The sequence below is a fragment of the Toxoplasma gondii genome, chromosome IX (assembly GCF_000006565.2).
Source record: "Toxoplasma gondii ME49 chromosome IX, whole genome shotgun sequence".
Lineage (NCBI taxonomy): Eukaryota > Apicomplexa > Conoidasida > Eucoccidiorida > Sarcocystidae > Toxoplasma > Toxoplasma gondii.
Genome location: NC_031477.1, coordinates 2,984,677 through 3,001,381, shown reverse-complemented (window position 1 = coordinate 3,001,381; position 16,705 = coordinate 2,984,677). Strand labels below are relative to the sequence as shown.

The window sequence follows — 16,705 nt, the reverse complement described above, 5'->3', positions numbered from 1 at the left end:
GCTGAACGACTTGTGCGGAAACTGGTAAACTGCGCCGTTCGAAAGGCGGCTTCCTTTTCCTCTACTTTCCGAAGAACGGGTAACAGCCATCTGATTTCTTCATTCCTTCCCGCCGATTTTTTTCGTCTCTCCCTTGAGAGTTGTTCGAGCTCTTTCGGCCGCGATCCGGCCGTCTGTTTTTGAGGAGACAGAACGCACCCCCCCCTCCCGCCCCCGCTGGATATCGCGTTCCTGGTCTCCCTTTCGACAAAACAACACCACCGCGAAGACTTGCACTGGCAGTTGTTCTTCCCTTTTTGTCCACTGATGGGTCTCGGGTGTACGTACGGCTGCATCTTCTGCCTCGTGAAGTCGGTGTGCCCCACCCTGAGGCGAAAACTCACCCGGGGCAGCTGGGGAGTCCGAGCGCATTCATTGTACCGTTGAGCAAGGCCATTTCTCCAGACGTGTGTCGCCTGCGGCTTTCTCCATGCGTCAGTCTCTGTTTCGTTTCTTAGGAACTGGGTCGACATGGCGAAAATGGAATTCTTGAAGAGAAAGGGGCCTCGCGCGTCAGAAGCGGCCTCGGCTCAAGTACCCTTGAATGAGATCCCGGTGGAGGGTCACCATGAAGAAGAGGTGAAGATGGGAGGCAAGAAGAATCGCAAGGGAAATGTTCGAAGGCAGACGCGGTCTTCTGTCCAGCGATCTTCTCTGGAATGCTCGACGAGGACCTGTCGTCCTCCTTCGACCTCCTCGTCTTCAAGTGATTCCTCTTCTCTGTCGCCTTCTTCGCAGTCTCTGCCCCTCCTCTCAAGAAACACGCGCAGATATTCGTTCTTCTCCGGGTCCTTCAGGCGGCGACGTCTGCAGCAGCTAACTGCGGGTCTCCTCTCTCAGCGCCTAGCTCGAGGAAGCGGGCGCAACGGAGGCAAATCCGCCGCCTCTGTAGAGACACCTGGGCCTCGCGCAAGATGCCCTTCCTCAGCTCGACAGGGATCCGGAGCTTTTTCAGCCATGGTCCGGGGTGCGATGCCTTTCCTTCGCGTGCAGAGGTCGGAATGCGAAATGCCCGCCAACACTGGCGCGGAACAAGCGTCGAAGCCTCCCAAGGAACCGAATGCAGCGTTGAGTACATCGTCGAGGGATGCAGAAGCCAAGGTGAAAGATGCTGGTAGAGGAGAGGAGAACGAAGTAGCGAAAAAGGCATGTGCGAAAGGGAGAAAGCCGCCTGCCGAGCGAAGAGAAGCGGAAGCAACCAGACGGGAAGGAGAATCGGCTGGAGACCAGCCTGCGAAGAAGAGTGAAGACCTTGCTGCGGTTGGAGAGCGGAGAGACGAAGCAGCTCAACACGAAGGGAAGAAAGAGAAACGAAGAAACAGAAGGGACGTTATCCAGTGTCACTTGCGCCACGTCGAACTCCTGAAGCAGAGGCAAAGCGAAGCAAAAGACCTCGAGAGCTGTGAGAAGCCTGGCGTCTCTCTTCGGCCCTTGCATATGCCCGCCGCGGACTCAACGCCTCGCTGCGAGTCGGCAGGTGCAGAACGAGAAGGCAAGAACGGCGACAACGGCGACAGCGTACACACTGAAGGCCTCGACCTTGAAGAAGAGGTTGACGCCACCCCCGACAAGGAACGCAATGGAGAGAAGAATGCAGGCCTCACGCTGCCCCACACTGCTCGTCACTGTCGTGCCCCGGAGCCTGCAGCTTACACAGCTCGCATCGGTGACCTGGAGACCCTGCTGAGTCGGCAAGGCGCCTCGCACTCCCGGCTCGCTCTCCGGTGTCTAGACACCGCAAGCGTTTACCGTGTTTTTGAGAAGGGCGAAGGGGAGGCGCAGACCTCCAGCAGGGGGGCGCATACGAGAGCAGAAGCCACTGTGAAGAGCCCAGCAGCAATTGGAGAGGAGAGGCACAAGCTCTTCAGTAGATACCGTGCAGAACTGCGGCGGTTCTGGGTCGCGCGGGAACAAGACGTCTTTCGTTTTCTGCGACAATGCTGCACCGTTCAGGGACTCGATCGGCTCGCGCAGTCTTCTTCGTCTTCCCCCTCGTCGCCCTCCTGCTGTGCGTCAGCAGTCTCTCCCGGTGTGTCTGCCTGCGACGGGGCTGCGTTCAATGCGACGCATTCGCCAGCGGAGCGCGTATTTTTGTCAGAGGCTCCGGGGCGCTCCTCAGACGCAGATGAGACGGGAAGAGGCCGTGCACCGGTCGAAGGCCAGTGCCAGTGGAGTGGATCTCCAGAATTAGGCGGCGACGGGACGTCAGAGAGAGCGACAGTGGATGTCTGCGGAGATGGAGGAGACGCGAGTCTTGAGGAAGACGCACAAGTCGAGGCGGTGACCGCCGAGAGGGAAGATGATGGCAGGTGTCTCCGGAAACCGGGGACGGGAGGAGCGCCTCAGCCTGCTCCAGCCGCCAGTCTGACAAACAGACGAAGGATCGCCTTCTATCGAGACCTTATCCAGACCAACTTGCATGTCGCCGCCCAGGCCGCCGACGTGAGCGAGACAGCTACTTGTGCAGCTGCTCTGTTACGCCAGGTGCCTGTGCGCATGCGTTCGTGGAGACGCGAAGTCCACATGCATGCAAGTGGTTGCGACCCGGACAGAGCGGGGCACACACCGAGCAGGTTGGGAAGTGACGGCTGTGCCCAGAAGAGGTACGAGCGGCAGGGAGAAGCTGCTGGCACCGCCACAAGTGAAGACACCACAGCTGGCCGACGGGGAGACACGAAAAAGGCGAGACATGGGAAGAACGTAGAGGGTGCGTTCGAGGGACCTAGCAGTCGTTTGAAACTTCCAAGAGGACGGGGGTCCGTGGCCGAAAGTGGACGTGCAGGGGAGTCACTGGGTGACGGTGAAGGGCTTCGGTGGAAAGAAGAGAACGAGCAGGAAGACGAGAAGGATCTGAGCGCGGATGAAAGCAGACGGCGGCTTGCGCTTCTCGAGGCGGCTTGTTGCCGTCTGTTTCTTGTCTGTGTGAGGGGTGCTACAAAGCCCCTCGTCTCTTCACATCCGAGTTTCAGTGGGTCTCCCGCGAGTGGAACCAACACCGCAATCCTCGAGTGTCTGAGTGTCGTGCTACAGCTTTTAGAGCACTTTGGGGACCCTGGGGACGCGCCGAACGTCCAGGCGAAGAATGGCGGAACCTCTCGGATGCGTAATCAACAGGTTGTGAGACTTTCCCGAGTTGGTGAACCGAAATCCTGGTGTGCCTGGCTTCTCCGTTACTCGGCAGAGGGAAAAGAAAAAAACGATGGAGACTGGCGAAATCTGAGAGAGCGCCCACGTCTGCTCTTCTTCGTCGTAAAGGTAGTGAAGGAAATCTGTCGAGAGCTCCGCCTTGGCAACTGGGCTCGTGTCTTCAAGGTGTACGTACACCTGAAGAACCTCGCGGTTGCGTGGTTGGTCCGCGGGAACGGACCGCGATCCGGGTCCGACTGCATGAGGGTTTCGTCGGCCTGCAAATTGTGTGTAGCCACAAACGCAGGAAAAGAGAATAGAGACGAGGAGACAGTTGAACACCAAGGAAATACGCGTTACTGGTCAGCCGTGCCCGCCGAGGTCTGCTCAGGGGCCATCGCTGAATTGCTTCTAACTACATTTTTCCTACTCGAAGTGTTTGTCAGTGATCTTCGCGTAGCAGCAGCAGAGGTCGTCTTTAAGGTGGCATCGCGCCAAAGCGGCCTAGAGGAAAAGGAACTCCGGCTGAAAGAGCTGCTGAGACACTTCCCGGTGGGCCCTGCAGGGGCTGCGATGGCTGTAGAAACCTCCAGGCACGCAAACGCCTATCCTGAGAAGGACCACGGGAAAGCGAGGAACGGCGCACGCATTCAGCGAAACGGCATCACCTCGCATTTCTCCTCATCTTTTTTCTCGCCTCTCGATGAGTTTGCTTCCGCCCTGCCCCCGTCTCTGCAGCGCCTTCTGCAAAGCGACAATTGGCGTAAAGATGCGGAGGCGGACATTGAAGCAGCTGTGCGTGCGGCGCTTGAAGAAGGCTTCGCCGAACCTTCTTCGGAAACAAAAACACCCCGGAAGGCAAGCCATGCGGGTGCCCTTCTGCGACAGCTGAAGTCGCTCGAAGACCTGGATCTCCGGACTATCTCAAAGAAGAAATCGAATCAGCGTGCATAACCTGTCTTCTTCTGCGGCCCTGGAGGTCGTGGACAGTGGCGGAAAACGAATTGGTGGAAATCCTGTTGGTGATAGCGTGCAGCACTGGTAAAACACTTGTCTTTCGTACCAGGGAATGGATTTCTTGTTTGCGAGCAGCCCCCAGCTGTCTTCACGCGGGATGTTGTGCTTAAATAAGCTTCTTCAAGTGTTACATTCGCAACTTGTTTAACCAAACGGCCGCTCCAGCTGAACGCAATTTGCGTGAGAGTGTTTACTCATGGGCACGAGACGGTTCCGCGGGCGACCTGGACCATCCAGCCTTAGGCGAGAGACGGACAAACAGTGGCTCAAGCTTCGTAAATTGTTGTTCATCGAGGCGTAGATAAAACAGGGAGTGTGGTTACCTGCTTCCGTGCACGTTAGGCGAAACTAGGGATTCTCACGCGAACCGGAAAGTCTAGTACACGCCGGCGTTGGGGGATTTTAGTTTCGAAAACATATGTGGGTGCGCTGCCGCAGACAGACCCAAAAAAAGAAACACAGGCCCAGTGTGCCAGTCGTGGCACGTGTGGATGACGTCTGCTACCCAAAGGAGTTTTCAGGAAAACCTTCGCCTTTTGTGTTTGAGACAGCGACCGGAAAAGAGAGTAGTCTCAGGATTCTGGCGCAGTTCTTGTCGACGAACAGTGTATGCTGCGGGACAACATACGTCATATTCGCTAAATCTAGCTTCCCGCCCGGGAACCGTTCCTCTACGTCTTTTTACCTCCAAACCGCAGAAACGAACAGCAGAAACAGTAATTTGTAAGTTGTGACACTATTTCATGAGGACAGAATGAGCGTAGCGTTCCGTTTACTATGTGATCGCGAAAGTGTATAGTTCCCTACAACAGAAGAACGTTCATCACGTAACCATTCGCCGTTTCTGTTCGTTCGTTGTGCTGCCACTCGGATAGAAACGGACAGTTTCAGGAAGCGACACACAGAGTGTCAGGAAGATCTGGGACTAAGAGGGGACTTCGTCATCGATAGTTGCCGTCGGCGTCCTCAAACCTGACTGATCGCCCACACTGTGACGCTAAGGAACGGTGCAGTAGGACGCCGAGGTCTCATGGACTCGCTCTTCAGTGACAGATTGCCCAACAAGCGTGCGGAGTGAAACAAGTCGGAGATCAGTGATGTATTTTGGCGCCTGTGAAACCTCTTCCAAACATCAGGAAATGCACATTCGATTGATTCTCGGAAAATCTCCGTACATTTTCATGTTGAGGGACTCTTTGGGGCCAATCGATGTTTCTAGCCTGGATTGTATAAATTTGCTTCGTCTCGTACCAAAACCGTTCGGGTTGGTAAAACGCTTTCGCGAGAATCAACGCATCCTCTTGATCCAGTTGCTGAACTCTGGGATCTGGTAACCGATGTGGATCCCTTTATCCAACTCCCGTCGGATAATGAAACCCAGCACCTTTCGCAACCTTAAACAGTCATCCGTGTCGTTGTGAACCGAACTTGTGCAACACCGAACTAGATGTGAACGGGAAAATGCAAGAGCTACTAATCTGCTTCGAGCTTGATCTGTTTTGCTAACGACTCATGCTTGGCAAAAGTCAGGTTCATGTTCTTTTTTGCGGACAGGTTGTAACCAGGCTCTGCACGAGATGTCGATCCGTGTCACATGCCGACCAAAACACGCCGGCAGCTGACCCGTGGCGTCGATGCAAACCCAGCTTGTCACCGAAATTCTGAATACCTTACGCGATTGTAGATTCCCTGCTAATGACAGCGATGAACAACTATCTTGTTTTTTGCCAAGTAACTCTTGCTTCGGCGCTTGTCAAACGTCAAGTCTAACTTTGATTTTTTCGGGGGGGTCACTGGGGCTCTTTCCCGGCGCAGACTCTACTCTCAGAGACTCAGTGGAGACACCTGCTGAGCCGTGTGTGAGTGTCCTCTGTTTTCGCCCGTTGATAGCGGTATGTGCATAAGGTGCACAGGACGTGGGTCTACAGAAGTCTCAGCTGGCGCAGGTTCTGCCGCATTCAGTAGACGCACTGTTCAACGGCGTCTCCTGTGGTGGCAGGTCCCGAACTGCCCACCTGTGAGCGAGTCGCCGGAGTCCTGTGAGGTTATTTCCAAGACGTTTGCATGACGTCATTTTATTGTGTAGTAAATTTGTATGCTGGAAGACAGCAGCGTTAATCAACGGTACGAGAGATAGCAGATCCCCATGTAACGCCTACAAGGTTGTCGAGAACACTATATAACGAAGACACGCGGGTTGTGTCATCCGTGCGCCCAGATCTCGGACGCTGATGAAACGACAACAGCAGGGTCCTGCCGCGACGATAGAGAAACAGGACTCGACACCAGACAGGTGCGTAGTCTCCCTCCCGTTGCTGCCTACAGTTAGCAGACAAAACATGTGCTATTTCATCCCCTCATCAGTGACATTTTATTGTTCGCTTCTCTCGACTCCGCCACGTGGGCAATAACGTCAGCCAAAGCGTCGCTGACGGTAGCCCACGCCTGTGTTCCGGCGACGGATTTTCTCCCGAGCCGTCAGACTGAACTACATATATCCCTCGAAGAATGAAGTGCGCGCAGAACGCTGTTTGCCGGACTTTTCAACTGGTGTCCCGCATCCGTAATAGAGAAAGAACTGAAAAAAACGGCACTGCTGAGAAAAGGGCTGTTCAGTCCAACTGGTGCCGAAATACATTCTCAATCAGGCACTTTTATAAGGAATATAAAAGCCGAGGAGGTAGAGACTCTGGGTTGCTAAACTCGCTGCAACCTTCCCTGAAGGGCAGAGTCCGTCCCTGATGCGGAGGGGAAAAAAGCGCACACCTGTCGCCCAGGCAGCACTTATGGATACTCCACACCGCAGCTTTGAGCGAACAACTTCAAACAGTTTCTCGAACTCCCCCGAGCAGATTCTCGTATAGCGTGTGCTCTTCGTGCAATGTAGAAAGATTTCCGCCAATTGTTATTCCTTAGCCAAACGGTGACTTCGAAGTGCCCCTTCTACTTTTTGGAGACGCTGACTCCACAGTCCTTTCACGCCTCCCGAGGTGTGACAGAATCTGTCGCAATCGAGTCGGCCATCGACGCGTTGCTCTGCTGGTGTAGTCGAACTCTGCAAGGACGACACAGAACGTCTCAGCGAGCCTACAGACATGCGGCTGCAGTAGAGAGGGGAGATGTCCCCCACCGCTTCCATAAGGTATATCTCATCGAACACGGAACTGTTTGTCACACACGTGCTTAGCTGGTCTCGCGTTTCGCTTTTCACCTGCAGTAGGTCAACAACCAAAGTATAGGCAGAAACAGGTCACACTAACACTACGAAGCGGACTATCAAAATGAATACCATAGTCTGTACAGCTGGTTTACAAATCTTGGTTCTTCATATATACGCCAGATATCATACACACCCCATGGAGGACGGAACTGCCAAAGCGAATGCGAAACTAGTCCTCGTGCGTCCCCATTTACCGGTTGCTACCTGAGCTGGATGGCTTCGTTTTCGTTTTTCAGTTGGTCGCAGTACGCCTGCAGACGGTGAAACCGCAGTCCAAGGTCGTAGAGGACAGAGGAAAGCAGCTTCATTTCCTTTTTGCTACTCTCCGCATTCTCCTCTCTGCAACACGCCACAACAGGTAAGACGCACATCAGAAAACAGCGCGTTCTGGCCTTGATCCTCCACAAACACGCAGCCTGAACTGCCTGCTCTGTAGACAGAAATACGGTGCCAAAAGGGGCATTGGGGAAGGCGGTTTGTCATGACAGTAGCACCAATCCTATTTTAGTGCAGGCGGCCGGGCGACGACCCTATCATACTTAAAATAATGTATATGCAAAAATCGGTGACTGCGCCGGATGTACCCCTGGGGAGCAGAACGTTCAACCATGAACTGCATCCCCAGAGTTCGAAACTGTTGAAATATTACCAGGATTTATCGAATCACATAGGTTTCATGACTCGAAAAACCAAATCTCCTGTAAGCACCCCAGCGACAAACCGCTACCGAATTCAGAACAGATCCTTTGTGTTACTAACACAGATCCTAAAGGGACTAGGAAATCGGTGATCGCGCAATTCGGCGGGAGCGAAGCATCCATTTGTACAGTGGTATTGTAAAACACCTTGAGGGCTCCTCTCTCTGCCGTCGCTTCTCCCTGCTCAAAATTTTGACCTACACAGCCTTTCTGTAGAAATTGCTCTCGCGCTCTCGGAGTTGCAGTTGATTCTTCAAAGTCGAGTGGACATTCTCCATTTCCTTCTCGACCTTGGCTCGGACGATATCTTCCCGCATAGAGGCCTGCTTCTTCTCAAACTCGAGCTGCGTCTCCAGCATCGCGACCTTCGCCTGACGGCAGAGAGAAGCACGGAAAGGTAATACTGTAGCCCTTCAACGTCTTACAGGTTTGTACAGTCTCCCTATTTTGGATTACTTCCTTATCGACAAACCGAAGTGTCGTTGCAGCGTCTCCAAGAACACTTGAGGGGGAATTTGGAAAACAAACGCAATACGCCCTGGCCTTAACTTACCGCCGATGTCTCGTCGCCACCGGAGCCTTTCTCGTGTTTGCTCAAAGCCTCCATCATTTGCTTCGCCATGTCATCTTTGCTCTGCAAAACAAAGAAAGTCCATTCCATCCAGCCCGTTGCCTTGCGTGCTAAACCAGTATTCAGACCAAAACAGTTCCAAATTTCACGTGAAGTCATTTTCATTGCCCCAAGTCCTGTGAGATTCCTGTCTAATCGAGCTGAGGAGTGCAGTTCTCGCTCGAGGACACACGCAAATGTCAGTCGGGTGAAATGCGGTATGTACGCCTTAAACATTGGACAACCTGCGTAAGCGTCACACCGCAACACTTGTAGGGAAAAACATTTCGAGTCTTCACAAGCAAAAGGACATGGCCAGGATTCGCAAGCTATTCCTTCTCGTGCCTCAGAGGCAGCTCTAGTTAACCACGGTGACGTGCTTGTCAAGTTTCGACTCTCCCAGTCGCTGCTCAGTGGCCAAAGCGTGTTGGGAGTCTCGCGCTTGCGTCAAAACATGCGTAGTCCTCTCTAGAGACGGCGCACCATGTATTCGAGACACCTGCTGATGATAAAGGTGAAGAACTGCAAATTGAGACCGGTCTCACCTCTCTGAGTTGCTTGATTTCCTCTTCCTGCTTCGCAGTCTTCTCCACCAGGTCTTGCAGCTTCTGGGCATCGGCCGCACTCGCACACCCAACTGTCAATTCCTTCTGCAAAAAGGCGATCTGTGCTACATAAGCCGCAGCGTTCTTCTCCAGACGTTGCTTCACGCGTTTCAAGTCATCGACTTCATTGGACAGCTGAGAGAAAGAACACCGACCGAGACACAAACTGGCGTCGTCCATAACACCCAGGCGCCTGTGCGTCTGCGAATCAACAACAGGCGACACGCTCTGGTGGCGAAGGCCCACCAGTCCCGAAGACGCATGCAAGGCCTCTGGAAATCCACGGCCATCGAGGCATGAGACTGAAGCGCGAACGGTCATGCCGTCACTCCTTGATTCACTCAATTGAACGAAGCGAGCTAAGCGAAGAGAGGAAAAGGGATCCAAACCTCCAGCGTATACGCGCCAGGGCTTGACAGAGAACCAACCGTCGATGCGGCTTCACTCGACTTTCAATGTTTGGAAACCACTTTAACTTGAACTTTTTCAGTCCCAGAAATCCAACCGTGGTGCCAGCAACGAACCACACAGCGACGTCGACTACGTTGGCTTAAGTGACCCTCGGCCGAAGAGATACAGGCGACAACGAGGAAGGCGATGACACTAAAGAGTTGTCACGAGACAGACTCAACCAAGACCTTTCTGACTGCGGACACTACAGTACGTAAGACACTGAATATGAGCCCAGTTATACGAAGGAAGTTATAGCCGTGCTGACTGAGGCCAATATGGTACGTAAGATACTGAATAGGACTCCAGTTATAAGATGTACGTTATATAATACGGCTGTACCCCACGGCTGTGTGCAACAGACAAATCGTCTGCAAACGCTGACCTCGCCACTTGGGCTTTTCCGGCCTCCTTACCTCAGCGATTCGAGCTGCAGTGTCTACACCATCTGCCTTGTTCTTTTTGGCCATGTTCGCCAACTCCTCTGCGATATCCCGGCCCTTGTTCTTGCTGGAGACAACACAGATGAAACGTCGCTTCAGAGAAAAAGTTCATATATCTCAAGAGAGGAGACGCCCGGCCTCAGAGAAGATGGGGCTGTATGTTAAGAAAAAAGTGCGTTTCTAAAGAGCCTTGCAAGCAGGGTCGAAGTCGGGACACTTTCCAGCTGTCAACCATTCTATCCGGTTCTTCTTTCTGCGTCTCCTTCCGAACAAAAAACGAGCGATCGATCGCAAGCATTCAGAACAACAAGGTTGGCTTGAAACGAAACATACTGAATGCATGGATGCAACACCATATCCCCTGGGCCGCGTTGCTCCACCCTGCGTCTTCTGGCGAAGTACTAGGATTCACGGTTACGGCGCTGGAAAAACAAGACCGACGACACCAGCCACGACTGTCGTTGCATGCAAACGCCGCACCCCTTTGGAGCTACAGAGGGGATTTGCGCGTCATTTTTTGGGGAGGCCGCCTCACTCGAGTTCCTTGATTTTGTCGTTGAGTGAGGAAATTTCAAAGTCCTTCGCCTCGATTTTCGCCTCCAACTGTGCGACCTCCAGCTCCTTCACCTCCCTGAAGAGCAGCGAAAAGAGAGAGGCAAACCACAGTCAACGCCACAGGAAGAGTCAACGATCTCAATGTCCTCATGTCATCACGCGACAGATATCCCTTTCTCTCGTCAGACAAGGCAAATACCCACCAGTACCACCACCAGCAGAAAGGACACAAAGCAGCAGGGGACGTCCACGTTATTCCAGCCACAGAGGTTTCCAGCGTCCTTGACGTGATGTTTTACTGTGGACGCGTGTCTGGACACCCAACGCCAAAGTCTCGCATAAGCTCCACGTGCTCGCCTGAGTCGCAGCCAATGAAAAATGGCAAGCCACTTCAATTTTTGGATGCTGTTCTCGTCGAGTCTCGAGCCATTATTCGACGAAGAAGTCTCTCTCGAAGGCGAAGCAAACGAAGCTGTCAGCAGGAATTTCCAGTCTGGTAGACACTCGCACTTGATGAAGAAGCAAACCCCGGGGGTCCGGCATTCGGATCGCGAAACCTACAGCTTCTTTTCTGCTGCAGAAAGTTGTTTCTCGACTTCTTCTTTGAGATTCGAAAGCGCCTCCTTCTCCGCAGTCATCGAACTGAGTCGCTCCTCCACATCTGCATGCACCGAGGAGAAACGACAAATCCGGTTGCCTCGCGCCCCGCACGAGTCAGGGACTAGGTCGCAGAATCTCCAGAGAGACGAAACCAGGATTCTTAAAGAACCCCCAGGCGATATGGCGAGACAATGCTGTGCAGTGTTACATTGGCAAACTTCTTCGCAGGCACTCGAAAAAACAGGGAGGAATCCTCTCGAGGAAAAATGTTATGAAGAAGCAGCGAGGCTGTCGCCTTCAAGGAAACGCGTCTTCGTCTTCGCCTAAGACAGAACGAGTGCATCTACTCTGTGTTTTTGACCCGTGTGAAACTCTGTTGGAAACGAGGCATGTGGGTCTCTACATGTTCGCCGGATGGCCAACGGCGGCTCCCTGTTCGAAGAAGCGACACTGAGACAGACGTCCGAGATCAGTGAGACACGCGAACAAGTCTGCGTTTCGCCTGCGAGCGGGAGAAAGGCACTGCCTACTCATGTCTTTCTTCTCGACTCTGATCGGGCGTTTCCTTCAACGCATGTTTTCGTCAAAACGCACCTGCGACACGCTCCTTGTACGAATCGATCTGCTTCCTCAATCCCAAAGCTCCGACGCTGTCGGCCTCGCCCTCAACAATTCGGTCCATGTAAGCCTGCAAACGAAGAGACGAAATGTGTGTTGTGCACGGGGTGCGTACATTGGGACAGGTACATATCAGCAAAGATGCAACCGACTATCAGGGAGACTAACAAAGGAAAGATCAAGAAATTTGCAGGCATTCTTTGTATACGCAACCGACTGTCGAGAAGGCCACCCACACAGCCAGCGGTTCCAAGGCGAGTGCAGCACCTCTGACACGGTGAAACTCCACGCTAAATCTCTTTGAACGCATCGTGCATTCAACGGATGGCATACAACGACAGTCAACGGTTCACAAATTTGGCACTCGATCCTGTGTTTGATGTCCACGAAAGGAGTTGCGTATTATAATCGAATGTCGCAAGCCCTGAACGTCAAAGTGCTTCAACGAAGCCACCATACTTAGGACATAATGAAGCTGCGAGTTCACGCATCTTATCCGGTAATCTGTTTTTCTCTGAGATCTAAAATAAATGCATGCAATTCTAAGAGAGCGGGAGTTCAGTCTCCCATGGAAAGTGACACGGATGGCAGCTCTGTCGTCCTTGGGGACGCCTGAGAAAGGACGCTCGGAGGCAAAGGAAGTAAATTGAAGAACGAGACGAGACATAGGCTCCTATCGTTCAATCTGGAGAAAACAACGTGAGACGGCGAAAGGCAAGGAGCAACGGCGGAACCGTCTGTTTCCTCACCAATGTATTTGTGTGAGGCAATGAGTTCAGAGTCTATTAATACCAATGAAAGTCGGAATATAAGCGCGTTTTTGCGCTGGATCTCTTAGAATCGATGGTCACTGCGCGACCTGGAATTCTGACGCATGCATGAGTTTAGAAATGATTCGAGTTGCTCTCTCAATATAGATACAACGGGTGAAACCATTTGCAACTGAGCAATATTCCAAGTGTTAATGTCTGTACACTCTGTTCGAACTTTCTTGTACTTCAAATGCTACACGTATGTTTTGCGAGAGACGCTGTGTTGGAATACCTTGTTCTGAAGTTCGAGTTGAGTCATTTTCTCCTTCAGGGCCGCCATTTCGGTCAGTTTCGTCTTGTAGTTTTGCACCTGAACTTCTAGCGTGGACACGCGACGAGCCTCCTGCTTCAAGAGATCCATTTCTTCTTTGAGTCTGGGACGCAACGGAAATGGCACAGAGGTACTGTTTGTGAGAACGAACACGCGAAAGAAACAAGAAGTCTTGTTACATCTTTTAATTAAACAGAAACAACCAACTTCGGATGACGCATACCCACGGCATCCCTGAGAGTGTCCCCAGGAGCCCAAGGCTCTGATCCTGTTGAGTGAATTGTGAAACTCCAGGGCATGATAGAGCCACAAGCTCGAGACGGAAAGCTCTCAAAAAGCGGGAGACGCATGCAATCAAGCATCCGGAACGAATGAGGACCTAAACGAAGAAGGCAGCTGAGGACGAGTCTCGGACTCCGGAAAAAATCAAATAGGACCTTACTCTGCAACAACGGCGCGGTTCTTCTCATCCGCCTTCTTCCTCTCTTTTTTTTCATTCTGCGGAGACGTAGACAAACCAGCAGTTGCAAAAACCACGATGATTCCTGCACACGGCATCCGAACGCATGCTTCAGGTTGCCCCACTGTCTGGTCCGTCTGGACGGGAGACTGAAGCTTGCAGAGTGCTGTCAACTCCTCCAAGAGGCGACGAAGTACGGGTGAGCACCCCCCAAGACGGGAGAAATGTCTGCTTTTCATGGCCTTCCTTACCTCCAGTTCCTCCTTCAGCTTCGCTCTCTGTTTGTCCGAATCCTCGATCTGCTCTGTGAAGTCTTTCTGCGACGTGCATCACAAAGAAGCAAACTCGTCGCGACTGTGTACACCCAGCAACCGCTAGAAAGCCACGATATAGGCAAGATGCGCGGTCCGCTGAACACCCCGCCAGATAAGTGTCTCGGCGCCTCCTTTCAAAGGGGGTTCTATGACGCCATCTGCTACGCTCATTTTTTTGCTGTATCCATTCGCTTCAGGGAAGCTGCTCACCACCAGGACATCCTTCTTCGCCGAGAGCTGCTGCTCTAAAACCATGCGTTTTGTTTTTTCTTCTTCTCGTTCCTTCTCGGCCAACTGGAGTTTGTCCGACAGCGTTTCTCTCTGGCTTTCGCTTTCCGTGAGCGCGTTCTTCGTCTTGCGAAGTTCCGCCTTTATCTGCGAAAGCTCATCCTGAACCTTTTGGAGAACCGGGGCCAAGTGGCCTCCAACCGCGCTTGAGGACCGACCGAGCCCGAGGTCGTCTGCAATCGAAGGCTCCCGTCTCGCCGCTGCCGCCTCAGAGGCCATGCGGCTAAAGTTCGTAGGAGTATCGTTCGACGATCCGTTCTGGAAAAAGGACGCAGACCCGCAGTCCATCAGCATCACTTTCTCCCCCATAAAAGCTTACAAGCAATCGAAAAACACTCGCAAACAGCACCACAGCGCGCAGAACTCCGACGTCCCAACGCAGCAGCGGCCAAAAGCTCTCTCGGCGGGAGCGTGGGCACCAACCCCAGCAACATCTTCTCAAGGTCCTGGGAGAAAGGCTGGAGTTTGACCTCGAGCTTGCCCTTCCATTTTCTAAACAGAAACCAAGAACTCGAGACCCATTTGAGAACCACCTGCTCAGGTTCACCTACGCTTTATCAGACGTAACAGTCAACAAGCCAGTGGCAAAGTGGCAGAACACAGTGATTAGCTTTTCTCTAGGATGAATCTGTGGTCCCTCGCACGAAACAGAGAAGGAGACAAAAGATGCTTAAGAGACTAAATACTTTCCCTGTGCGGATAGCATAGAACTATTCATGTGAAGTGGCGATAGTATTCTTCTACCGTTCTTGTAAATATTATATGGGGAATTTACTGTCACCCCACAGAGGGTACATATTTCAGTTCCATCTGGACACTTGAGAGGAAGATAAAGATAGATTTGCAGATAGATGGAACGATGGAGATATGGAGAGATCGATGGACATATAGATAGAAGGATTGGTTGATGTAGACCTACATCTGCATCTGCATATTGTTGGATTATCGCCTGAATGATTTCTTGAGTAGGCTGGGACATAGCCATGATTTTTGCGATGATTTGCTGGGAGTCTCCATTCACTGCCGCGAGCAAGATGAATTCGTGCGTTTTCAAAATCTGAAAAGACAGAGATTTACAAGTGAACGAACAAAATGAAAGTTACGTCGATGAGTGAGCCTCCGAGTGCGCGGCAAGCACAAATGACGAACCCATGTGGCTACATATGCAGCGTCCAAAGCCCAGCTCATTGTAAAGCAGTGTGTATGCAGACGGACAGCAGTTAACATTCTGGGAGCATTGAGTACGGTTTACGCATGTAAATAGTGGCAAGCGAGTGTCCAAACCGACGCAAGGGAATTGTTGGTCTTGCCCGAGCGCTGAATCACAGCAGATCCCGCGGCGAGTCACTCTACGTGCGCGTGAGCCGTCAACGGGCTCGCGCTCTTTGAAATAAACAGTTTTCAACAAATAAAATGGAGATGCACTTTGCAAACATACTCTCTCAGACGCGCCTTTCTAGGTACAGTGGGAATGAGAAAAAAGACGAACCGCTGTCTCCACGGGGAGCCACGAGAGAAGGAACCAGTGAATTTGCTCGGGTCATCTCCGATTGGCTGGTATTTGAACTGCGAGACATGGCTTTGGTATTCTATCAAGAAACGCGATGTTCGAGGTCGAAACGAGAATTCATCACGGACCTTTCAATTTTTACGAAATTTTATTGTATTCGTAAAATTTAATTGTAATCAACAAAATGCGTATGCCCCTCTCACGCTTCCTCCTTTCCCCCGCATTCTCTTCAAAGAACGTTTTTTCGGATCTTACGAGTGAGGGATCGCCTTTGAGGAAAGCGTCGAGATGTCCTGTGATGACACTGAAATCTCCAGAGTATTTATTTTCGTGAAATTCATCGAGGTAATAGAGGATCTGAGACAGCGCCTCCTAAAGGTCAGCACCAGGCAAACGCAGCGAAGATGCAGGAAACACATGACCGTGAGAAAGCACACTACCAGGGGGCAGTGCGACAGCACGTATGAGTCTTGAAGTTCGGTCCTAAACGTTTTTCTACTTCTTGGCACCGCTGCGAGTGCCGAGATGGCCGAATCGATGAATGCTTTCTCCAGAATCCGACAGCCTCGAAAATTATTCATGCCCCAGCCACGCGTGCGTAGAACGAAATCGACAGGGGCTCAAACGTGGCGAACTCGCGTTGCTGGTCAGTACCTTCCTTCGTTTTCTTCGGAGAAGATGCCTTGCAAGTCTCTGCTGACGCAAGCGCGTTTGAGGTATACGAACAGCCGAGAGCAGCAATCGAGCGATTGCTGATTCTCACCTGGGCATTGGGGAACTTTGACGGGTGAAGAGACTCGTCAAACCAGGCAGGGTAAATTTCGTGGAGCGCGCCCCAGACATACTCGGCAGTCGCGCAGTCTTGCAGCTCGTGGACGGGATGCGCTTTCCCGTATTCTAGAGCGTTTAGGAACTCCAGACACGCATCCGTGTCGAGCAAGGGCGCGTGAGTGAAAGACATTTTGCAGAAGAACTATTTGGCGACACGACAAAAAAACGGAGGAAAACCGCCCGTGTAGAGGTGCGGACTGCTACTCCCGAAGCGGCAAACGAAATGGATGAAACATTA

General features: G+C 52.2%; 2 protein-coding genes across 2 annotated transcripts; one reads left to right on the top strand and one right to left on the bottom strand.

The window, feature by feature from the left end:
• Positions 1-215: 215 nt before the first annotated feature.
• Positions 216-4,798, top strand: TGME49_289110 (hypothetical protein). The gene has a single exon (XM_002368305.2). The coding sequence runs from the start codon at positions 511-513 to the stop codon at positions 4,117-4,119; it is 3,609 nt and encodes a 1,202-aa protein (XP_002368346.1). The 5' UTR covers positions 216-510; the 3' UTR covers positions 4,120-4,798.
• Positions 4,799-6,255: 1,457 nt separating this feature from the next.
• Positions 6,256-16,701, bottom strand: TGME49_289100 (hypothetical protein). Its single transcript, XM_002368304.1, has 16 exons — positions 16,400-16,701; positions 15,892-16,008; positions 15,046-15,183; positions 14,049-14,384; positions 13,776-13,841; positions 13,507-13,562; positions 13,026-13,167; positions 11,958-12,051; positions 11,325-11,424; positions 10,744-10,839; positions 10,182-10,275; positions 9,256-9,450; positions 8,654-8,734; positions 8,302-8,471; positions 7,607-7,741; positions 6,256-7,237 (listed from the first exon to the last, which is right to left on the bottom strand). The coding sequence occupies exons 1-16, from the start codon at positions 16,595-16,597 to the stop codon at positions 7,159-7,161; spliced, it is 2,097 nt and encodes a 698-aa protein (XP_002368345.1). The 5' UTR covers positions 16,598-16,701; the 3' UTR covers positions 6,256-7,158.
• Positions 16,702-16,705: the final 4 nt, after the last annotated feature.